The sequence below is a fragment of the Melampsora larici-populina genome, assembly GCF_000204055.1.
Source record: "Melampsora larici-populina 98AG31 unplaced genomic scaffold MELLAscaffold_138, whole genome shotgun sequence".
Taxonomy (NCBI): Eukaryota; Fungi; Basidiomycota; class Pucciniomycetes; order Pucciniales; family Melampsoraceae; genus Melampsora; species Melampsora laricis-populina.
In genome coordinates, this window is record NW_006768902.1 from 19443 (window position 1) to 29798 (window position 10356).

The window sequence follows — 10356 nt, forward strand, 5'->3', positions numbered from 1 at the left end:
TTCGACCTAGACTTTCGTTACCTCAAAGGCCAGGACAATTCCGTTGCGGACGCGCTTTCACAAAGAGACGACTTAGCACTTTGCGAGATCAAATCAGAATTGAACAAAGAAGAACTGCAATCAATTCGTGAAGGTTATGATCAAGATCCCTTCTGCACCAAGCTTAAAAAGGTTCTACCTCTGCGTGACGATTGTGTTATCAAAGATGATCTGCTGTACCTCGACGGACAATTGGTTATTCCTCAATGCAAAGACCTGCGAGCAAGTTTTATAAATCAAGCTCATAATGCATTGGGTCATTTAGGACCATTGAAGACGGTGACCCAATTACGACAAACCTTCTTCTGGCCTGGTATGACGAAGGATGTGGAAACCCAGCTTAAATCATGCGATTCTTGCCAACGCAACAAAGCGCGGACTACGACGATCTCGGGCAAACTTCAAGCCAATCCTGTTCCACAAAGACCAATGGAATCGATAGCAATCGACTTCATTGGACCGTTCCCCAAGTCAGGTTGTGGGCGCGCTGTTAATTTTGTAGGCGCGCCGAGGCGCGTTTTTGTGTAATTTTTCGCGCCGAGGCGCCACTTGGCGCGCCCGGCGCGTTTTCTTACCACAAAAAAATTGCCGACAACGGAAATGGTGTGTGTACAATGTCATTTAGTCTATGTTTTTATTGTTAGAGCCATCTAACACCACAAACTTACCTTTTAGAGGTGAGAAAAGCTAAAAAGAGCTGTCTTCAAAGCTCACAGCAAGGATCCAGGTCTCCAAAATTGGTGACAGGACGTAGAACACCAAAGATCCGGTGTGTTGTTTGGTAAGGCGCGCCGACCCCAATTTTGGGGATTTCTTCAACGCCTAGGCGCGCCGCGGCGCGCCTACAAATCGGCGCGCCGAAGCGCGTTTTTTGCGCCGCGCCCACAACCTGATCCCCAAGGTTTCGGGGTACAATATGATACTTTCATGTACATGTCGATTAAGCGGTTTTGTGCGACTGATCCCAACGTCCCAACGAGACACGGCGGAACGATCTGCAACTCGGCTATTCAATGCATGGTCCGCTATTTTTGGTCTACCTGAATCCATCATCGGCGACAGAGACAAGGCATGGACGTCTCGTTTCTGGCGACGGTTACATGAACTTCTGGGTGTGCAAGTCAATCTCTCGACTTCATACCATCCACAAACGGACGGACGTAGCGAGAGGTCAAACAAGACAATAGGACAGATACTACGACACTTGGCGGCGAATAAGCACGGCAAATGGCTAGAATCATTACCAAGTGCCGAGTTTGCCATCAATTCAGCAGTGAACGTCGCCACAGGAGTGTCACCCTTCCTCTTTGTTTACGGTCGGATCCCACGCCTATTTCCAGTAGATAAACCAATCGATGACGAGGATGAAGATGTGAAATCTTGGATCCAACGACGGCAGTCGGATTGGGCTACTTGGCGAGACCAACTCTGGAGAAGTCGAATAGACCAAGCTGCGCAGTACAACAAACGGCGACGTGCAGGTAATGTGCTGCAGGTAGGTGATCCAGTCTTGACAGACAGCGCGGATCGTCAGCAAGTAGTGGGGGGATCATCACGTGGAGTTGGTAAACTTCGCGCTCGCTACGACGGCCCGTATCAGGTTCAAGAGGTGTTGAATGGAGGCCGCGACTACCGTCTTCAACTACCACCCAATGACTTATCTCACCCAATCTTTCATATCTCAAAACTGAAGCTGTATCACGAAGACGGAATCAACAGCGACAAACAGGACATTGCGGCCATTGACTTGGTCTCGTCACATCCGGAACCAATCCCCGAAGGTCCTACAAAGGAGCCCGTGGGGCACGCTACGAAACGTGACGAGGGGGTGTGCATGAGAATTAATGCATTAGCACCCCCGCAATGTGAGTGTGATACATTTTTTCATCCCTCTGTCAAAGATGAAATTGGCAAGCATTTTCCTCTCCAAAATAACAGTGCCGAAATTCAACCAACGACCTTGAGTGTGCGCGAGGAACGAAGGGTTTTCATTGCAGCCACTAGGATGGCTTCGTCATTGCCGAAAACAGCCCCGACAGGTCCTGAATTGGAGCCCTTGGGGCACGCTAGGACAACTGACGAGGGGGTGTGTATCAAATTGATACGCTAGCACCCCCGCAATGTGAGTGTGCTATATATATTTTATCTCTCCAGTGTTCGAGAAATAGCTGGCAAGCAAAATTCTTTCCTAAATAACAGGCTTGCCGCGGATTAAAGGACTCATCAATTCACATCAAGACACCAAGATTCAACATGATTTAATGACTCACATCAAGATTTCAAGATTTTCATCTCACATCAAGAATAAACATTTCACATATTACTTTTCATTTTGATTTTAAGATTATTATGAAGGCTATGAATTTTCTTTCTTTTTTTTTCTCTCAAAAAACCTTTTGAATTCAGTTTTTTTCTTCTACTTTAAATTTTTTTTGATTTAATTTCTCAGGACGTGTCATGGTCAATTTTTAGGGGCGAGTTATGCCGTTTTTTCTTATTTTCTTTTTCTTTCCTTGGTTAATTTGGTTAATGGCTCCGCATTAAAGAGGAGGAATTATTTTTAGGAGGGGAGGGTGTAAGGATTACACATAGGTACAGCCAGTATGGCTATTGAGGCATGGGGTTATGCGGGTTTTCATTATATCTTCTTGTCACCGCCCAGCTTCGGAAAGTCTTCACTCCTCAGAGAGCTAACCTTGGACTTTCTGGAGCTAGGTACGTTTATGACTCTTTTCATCATTTCTTTTAGTTCTTTTCTTTGTACCCGCTCAAGACTCCTCAGAGAGCTAACCTTGGACTTTCTGGAGCTAGTTTCGTAATCAAAACATAACGAAGTTCCTAGTTAGTGCTCTCTCGAGAAGTCAAGCCGGAAACTTATCCGGACCCCCAGTGAAGGTTCTCACGAACCTTACACCTTGTTGCGCAATATGTAGCGGGATAGTGAGCTATTTCGCGCGCTATAGCGTGGCTCGCTCATAGCGCGCTATATAGCTTTTTTTAGTGGTTCCTGCGCAGCGCTTCCCTGAGAGAGAAAAAAAATAAAAATTAGCGATCCATAGCGTGATCGCTTGTAGTGGAAATTCCACTCCGCTCAAAGATTTGCTGAAATCTCATAGCGTAGCGGAGCGGTTTTGGTGTTGCCTTTACTCAACCACTCAAAATGACCGACTTGGATAGCAGCAGCAAAAAGGTTGAAGTAGTCCAATCAAAGTCAAAGTCAAAAGATAATTCAAAATCAAAATCAAAAGATAATTCAAAAGATAAATCAAAAGTAAAATCAAAAGATAAATCAAAAGTAAAATCAAAAGACGAAGATGAATCCATGTCTTCTGCCTCCAAGCAAGGAGGAAGTGCATGGCAGTCAAAGGAACAAAGGATTTCCTTCAACAGCTAGGTTTGATGTGCCGATGCCACACTTGCTCTTGGTATGACCAAGAGTGAGGATGGCCGGCTGCGGGAGGAACCTAGCGCAAGGACCTTGGTGCGACACGACTCTGGACTGATAAGCCAGAGTTGTCCCAAGGACGTTTGCGCGCATGAGGGTGAACAAGAGTTCCTTCGAACCCATCCACAGGAGCAAAGGCTCTAATGAGCCGAGACCCAGTGAAGGGACTCGAAGCCCGTCCTCATGGAGGCAAGCTCACTTAGAGCGTAACCCGCCGATTGCTGAGGAAACCACAGTAAGATCAAGTGTTATGATCAGCAAGTGTACATCAAAGTAAACCAACAATTACCATTGAAAAGACAATAATATTACAAAACAGCTTATACAAATAGCCCAGGAAATAACATTAGGATCAACGATGACTTCGACTGTAAGAACGTCTCAATGCGTAAGCTAACAACTTAGTTCTACGTAAAGTTTCCGGCGAATATCGCCTTAGATACAATTTGTATGACGACGAACGCCATCTGCCGGCTTTCATCAGGACTTTCTTCGAGCAGCCTAGGTTCGCTCGTAAGGAAGCTCCACCAATTCTGAGGCTGTGGCCCGTCCAACAATCAAGCGAAGTCGGCTGGTGCTTTTTCAGTATCGCCAGTACGGTAGACTTTGACATTGGTTGATCCTGAAAAGCGCCCCTGAATAATGGGTCGTCGTCACTGCCGGCAGTTAGGCGTAAGATGTCTCGTACAGCTGTTATCGGGTCTAACCGATTCGGTTGTCTGACCAGGCGAAGGAACTGGAGTTCGCCAGGTACCGCCCTCTTGGCCATCCTAAGGCAGATGGAGGCAGTCGAATGATCTCGCGAGAAGGCGACGTCTTTCCGGCGTATGAAGACTTCAGGGTGGTCATCATGGCGTGTTAGTTCACCCAAACAAGCCAAGCCCCAGAACCCCACTAAGATGATTGCACGCAAGGTCATATTTGGCAAGGAGTGGCCTTGAAGTCTGGTGATGAGCAGATCGATGTCCATTAGAGTCAGACCGGCCCAAATTCGTTGAGTCTTAGGGATCTCGCAACGTTTTGCCGCCGTGAGGACCAGTCAAAGGCGATTCAAGTCTAGTACCGGGAAGGTCACATTGTGTAGGGTATGCCACATGCGCAACCCCGTTAGATATCTTTTTGAGGTGTTGCTGATGACTTTGTGTTGATTCTCAGAATTGTTACACCATAGGACAAATCGGTAGATATCGTCTGCTGAGACCGGGAACGGGAACAGGGATGTATTCATGAAGGCGAAGTATTTATTGACTGCTGCAGCATATTGCCTTGTCGTTGCAGCTGCCCAACCGTGTGCCAGGATTGCTTCACTCACTGGGTCCAACCGTGTTAGGATACCCGGGGCAGATTGTCGTAATGTCGATTTTGCGGAGGTCATTTCGTTTTTGTTTGTTTGGGAAGACTTGAACGAGTAGGTGTGATAAATCTTGTGGGATTTCGATTGGAATTGCATTGAGGAGGCCTTTTGAAGGTCCGAACCCTCTCGACAACTTATCAGCTTCGTTGTCTGCTGACGTAACTCGAACTAGGTTGACGTCGCAATCCAGCTGGACCAGTAGATCCTGGAGAACTCGCCACTCTCTATTGACCCAGAAGTCCCTGGACTTTTGATTTCTCGCTGCACCTTCGGTCGTGGTGTTGTCAGTTAAGCAAGAAAATTTTAGGCCTGCCACGCCCGTAGAATCTTTTTGTTTCTTTTCTAGCATGATTATACCTAAGCAGACTGCAACTGTTTCGGCCCAGGCAATCGTGCGCTCGGGTCTATCTTTTGGAAACTCCCAACCAGGTAGCCACTTGAAGATTTCCCTATGATGATCCCGATGCCGAAATCAGTTGACGCGTCTCCTACCCAACCTACGTTCTTTATAACGTGGTCTGGGATAATTTTTGTTGGGACGATATCTTTGAGGTAATGTTGCCAATATCGTATGTCTTCTTTGACATCTTCAGGGATTATTCTTCTACCAGGAGTTTTCCAGGCTGCAACAAATGCAAAGCCTTCTGTTAAATAACATTTCAGCTGGGGCAATATCAGTGTCACGTGACTCAATTTTCCGTTGAACTTCTGCATTTCCTTCTTAGTGCAACTTGTTCTAGCTAAAAATTCTTTGACTTCTCTTCTCATTTTGTTCAATTTCTTATCTGGCAGTCGGACAGTTTTATTTACACAATTCCAGTAGAAGCCTATAAACTTCTGTTCTTCTGCGAATTCGGAGTATTTAGTCACGTTTGTCTTGACGCCTAACTCCTTGCTAGCTTTTACAATATCCAGCATAGTTGTTTTATCTGATTTGAGCTTTATCATTAAATTGTCGTCCACCCAGCGAAACACCTCCATTAATTTAAATATGGCTTTCATTAGGTCTTTCCAACCGTCAGCAGGGCCTCCAAAGGATCCACAACCGGCAACTCCTCCGAACGCTATCATGATGTCAATAAGAATTTGTCCTTCAAAATCCATGATTGCTAGATATGGCCACTGAGAAGGGTGGGTCGGTATTTGTCCATAAGCCCCTTCCCAGTCGGAGATACCCATTAAAACATCTTCTTTCAGTTGTTTGATAAATAAGGCCACCTTCTTGAAATCATCCCATGTGGTTTCAAATTCTTCTTTATTAACGCAAGAGTTCACTGAACGGATGTCTTTATCGAATTTTGGATAAGACATATCATTTATAGGTCTGAATGTACCGTCACCATTTTTGACTGCGCCCAATGGGTTTGTCTGAAAGAAACCGAGATGGTGGTACACTTCCTCTTTTTCGAAGGGTCCGTACATTTTCCCTGCTGCAACCTCTTTTTCAATATTCTTCTCTATCTTTTGTCTAGCGTTGTTTGCTGAATTATGATTTGGCGGACAGTAATACTTGAGATCCTTCACTATATGGTAAGGAACGCCTTGATGAAACCCCTCTTTAAATCCTACCAACAAGTATTCGTACTTCTCTAACAATTCATATTTTCTCAATTGTTCTCTCCAAACATCTATATTCATAGCACACGTTACTTTTGCTGGCCAGCAATTCTTATTCGTTTCATTATTGTGTGCCAAGTGAACATTTGTGAAGCAATTCTGTGTATCGTATTGCATATTTTCACTAACAGGTACGTTACAAAAAACAAAGTTTACAAATTATATTTAACACCATCTATTGGACAATTACTTGTCGGTCACATCTTTAACAGACTGCTCAGACTGTCTAGGATTATCATCATCTCTGATGTTCGACTTCTCTGGCTGTTTCCCTTTAGATTTATCAAAACGTTGATAAGGACCTGGGGATAATTCCTTTCTCAAACCTTTACCCCGGTTATTCCTTCTGTTTCTGTTTTGATAATTGTCATTCTTAGCTTGATAACTCTGCCAGTTATCGTTCCTCTTGAAAGTACCATCATAACTCTTGAAGTTATTGTTTCTTTCAACCAAGCTATGTTGTTGATTGAATTCCGGTGGTGCAAGGCAATTCTCGTCAGATGTTCTTTCTATGTCGATAGATTCGTGGTCAATTCCTTTTGGATACGGTTTTCCTGTTATCGGGCTAAATTTCTCTTTTGGACCTCCTCTCGCATATGCTAAGAATTCAAGCATTATGTATTATGTCAGCCAAAATTCTTATTTCAAGAATTTGTGATTACTCACGGTTATCTAATGAACATGACCTTCCATCTTGTAAAAGTTCAGTCCTTGCTTTGGCTTCATCTAGGAAATTTTCTCTAGCTACACTTGGATCACCCGGTGCTCCGTTGATTCTGTTGCACAGAACGTCGGTTCGTACCATGATATCGTATCGAAAGGCCGTAATCCAACTGTGTCTCAGACTCAATTTCTCTACGTATTCGAAGTGTTTCTCCAAACTAAAGCGGCCAATGTTGTTCAGATTAGAACAATATCGTATTGATATGTATTAATCTAAACTCACTCTTTCGCAAATGGGCCATGTTTATATACTTCTCGTAAGTATTTTAACATCAGAGTTCTTGCTCTGGTCCAATCGGCGAATGACATCCACCATTCGCTTTTTGCGGGTTGTCCAGTGGGTCTATCCTTTTTCTTTGAAGAAGTATTATTTCCGTCTACCATATGATCCATTTCAATCCATTTATCGTTAAAAATAGTCAACTTGAAATGAATATCCCGTTTCTTCAAATGAGTATCCCAATAAGGCGTGAATGCTCTCAATTCTGACAAAGATACTTGACCGCTCTTGTAGTTCTTTAATGGATTCACTTCGTTAATAATGTCTGTTGCTTTGTCTAAGGAATTCAAGAATTTTTCTACTAATTTTGTATTCCCCATCGCAAGAGCCATCTTCGCGACTTCTACTGACATTACTATAGCCAAAAAAATTTTAATTAATCAGCACCAATATTTATGTCATAATAGTCAAGATATATGTATTTGTCGGAGTAGATCACGGATAGGAATGTCGGACTAGATCACGAACTTATCAGACAAAAACAAATAAAACATTGGAATACATCACGATTAAAGCTTATCGGACTATATCAGGACCCTGGAATGCGCCTATGGATGTATCTGACGAAACCCGATTTTTGGTTTTTGGGCGCTACTCTACACACCACTACCTGCCTCGCGGTCCCAGACACCTAAAAAGATGCGCATGGGTCAGGGCTATCCAATGAGCCTGGTCATAGACCTGTAGCGTTGCTCAGTTCGACGGAAATCGCAAAGGCGCAAAAAAAAAATCGGCCTCCAAGGTCCGATTAGGACCTTCCAAATATGGGCCTTTTTTGGCTGTTACATTGAGATATCTCAGGAAGTATTGGAGCTACGGGGTTGAAAGTTAGTGTAGCTTAAAGGCCTGCTTCTGGCGCATCGTTTAAACTCCTGTAGGTGTCAGTGAAGTGAAGTTTAGTGCCCAAAAACATCACCAACAAAAGGTCCTGATTTTCGTCAGATACATCCATAGGCACATTCCAGGGTCCTACTATATCACGATTAAATAACAGCTGAGGTTCGATCTTTTGACATGTTGTCACTTCGTAATATTACGAGATGAAACGAAGGTGGTTATTGTTTAATTCTTACTTTTGTTCATTTCTTCTATTTCAACTGATGATGATGACTTTTCTGATTCTTCGACCTGTTGTCCTTCGAAAACAATATCATCTTCAAATATCAATCCATCTTCTATCGTATCTTGAATGTGAACCAATTTGTTTTTCTTTTGTTCTTCTTTCTTGTTTCTAATTTCCTCTAAAGCATCTTCTCTTTCTATTCTTATTTGTTCTTCTTCCTCTGTCTCTATTTCAAATGAAGCTTCTTCTTCTAAAACTGGTGATGTTGGGATTGGTGTAAATTCCGGACTAAGGTCCTTGTTTCTTCTACTGACACGTACCATGATTGGTTCGAAAAAAGGGGGAACTGTACGCGCGAAGAGGAAGCTTCCTCAGTGGTGAGTGAGGCCGTGAGAATGAGATGACGGGTCGAGAGTGAAGGAATGGAATTCCTGAATCTCGATCTGGGAAGAGAGAAAGCCAGCACGAGAGAGCTGGTCTCCTTGTGCCTGGTCGACCACCTAATCAGGGCGGTGGTCAACAGGCACTATCCCAGAGACGTGATCTAATCAGGGCCGGGAATCCAAGATCTGGATCCTTGCTCTGAGTGCAGCTTCTCCGGCGTGACATGGACTAGGGTAATTCCTAGTCCTGTTGTCACTACCCCTCAATCAACCAAGAAGAGTGAAGAATGGGAAAATAGTCATACATTGTATCTTATGGATGAGATAAAGCACCAAATGGACCTGGAAAGGGTAACGACGGTGGCCTCAAGCCCGATGGATGGAAGATTGTATTAGATAACTACAACACCAAGTTCAAAGTTCAAGCTAGTTTGACCCGATTAAAAAATCATTTTCAAAAGGTCAGTCAAATCATTTGTTTCCCTTTTGATCAAACATTGTGCTTACTCAATTATATACTTCTATCCACAGTGCAAGACCACCTTGAAGGCCTTCGATAAGATAATCGACTCATCTGGTGCCCCTGGAACGAATACGATGACCGGCGAAGTTCAGGCTGACAAGGAGTGGTGGGATTGTTGGATTTCAGTAAGACATCAATTTCAATTCATAATATAATCAATTTGAATACTCACATATGTATCTTTATCCACTATAATCCTTTGATGATAGAATGGCAATCCTGATGCAAAGCCGATTCGAAAAAATGGGTTTCCGGCGTATGAAGTGGTATCGTCAGTTATGCCCAAGAAGCGCTTACGAGCCCATGGCAACGAAGGTTTTGGAACTCAGACCAAAAAGAAGAAACCAGCCTTGCCGAGTGGATCAGACAAGGAAAATGAAGGTAAGTCTTTTTTCATTTCATCTGTGCATATTGACTACAAAGCTGATTGCTTTTACTGAATGATCAGCTTTGAGTGAACGTGGGTTTCACAAGGCCGAATCTGATGGATCTCACAAGTCCAACTCTGACAAGGACTCAGGTATTGAGGAAATCAAAGTTACAAAACAAGCTTCTTCACAAAAGAAGAAGGTATGTTACAAATTTCATTTTTCTCACTCTACAATATCATTCAATTTGATTCTAATCATTCAATCAATCTTATTGATTGATCTTAATCCATCTTATCGATTGATCTTAATTGATCTTATTGATTGATATTAATCGATCTTATTGATTGATCTTAACCATTCCATTCAATATCTTCATTCAATTCAATATCTTCAATTCAATTATTATTCAATTCAAATCAATATCATTATTTAATTCAATATCTTCAATTCAAATCAATTATTATTCAATTACATTCAATCATTATTCAATTCAATATCTTCAATTCAATCATTATTCAATTCCAATCAATGATTATTCCAATCAATCATCACCTCAGA

General features: G+C 42.9%; 1 protein-coding gene across 1 annotated transcript; it reads right to left on the reverse strand.

The window, feature by feature from the left end:
* Positions 1-6641: 6641 nt before the first annotated feature.
* Positions 6642-7811, reverse strand: MELLADRAFT_85122 (Hypothetical protein; the record flags this gene model as incomplete). Its single annotated transcript, XM_007419177.1, has 3 exons — positions 6642-7054; positions 7122-7336; positions 7402-7811. The coding sequence occupies 3 exons, from the start codon at positions 7809-7811 to the stop codon at positions 6642-6644; spliced, it is 1038 nt and encodes a 345-aa protein (XP_007419239.1).
* Positions 7812-10356: the final 2545 nt, after the last annotated feature.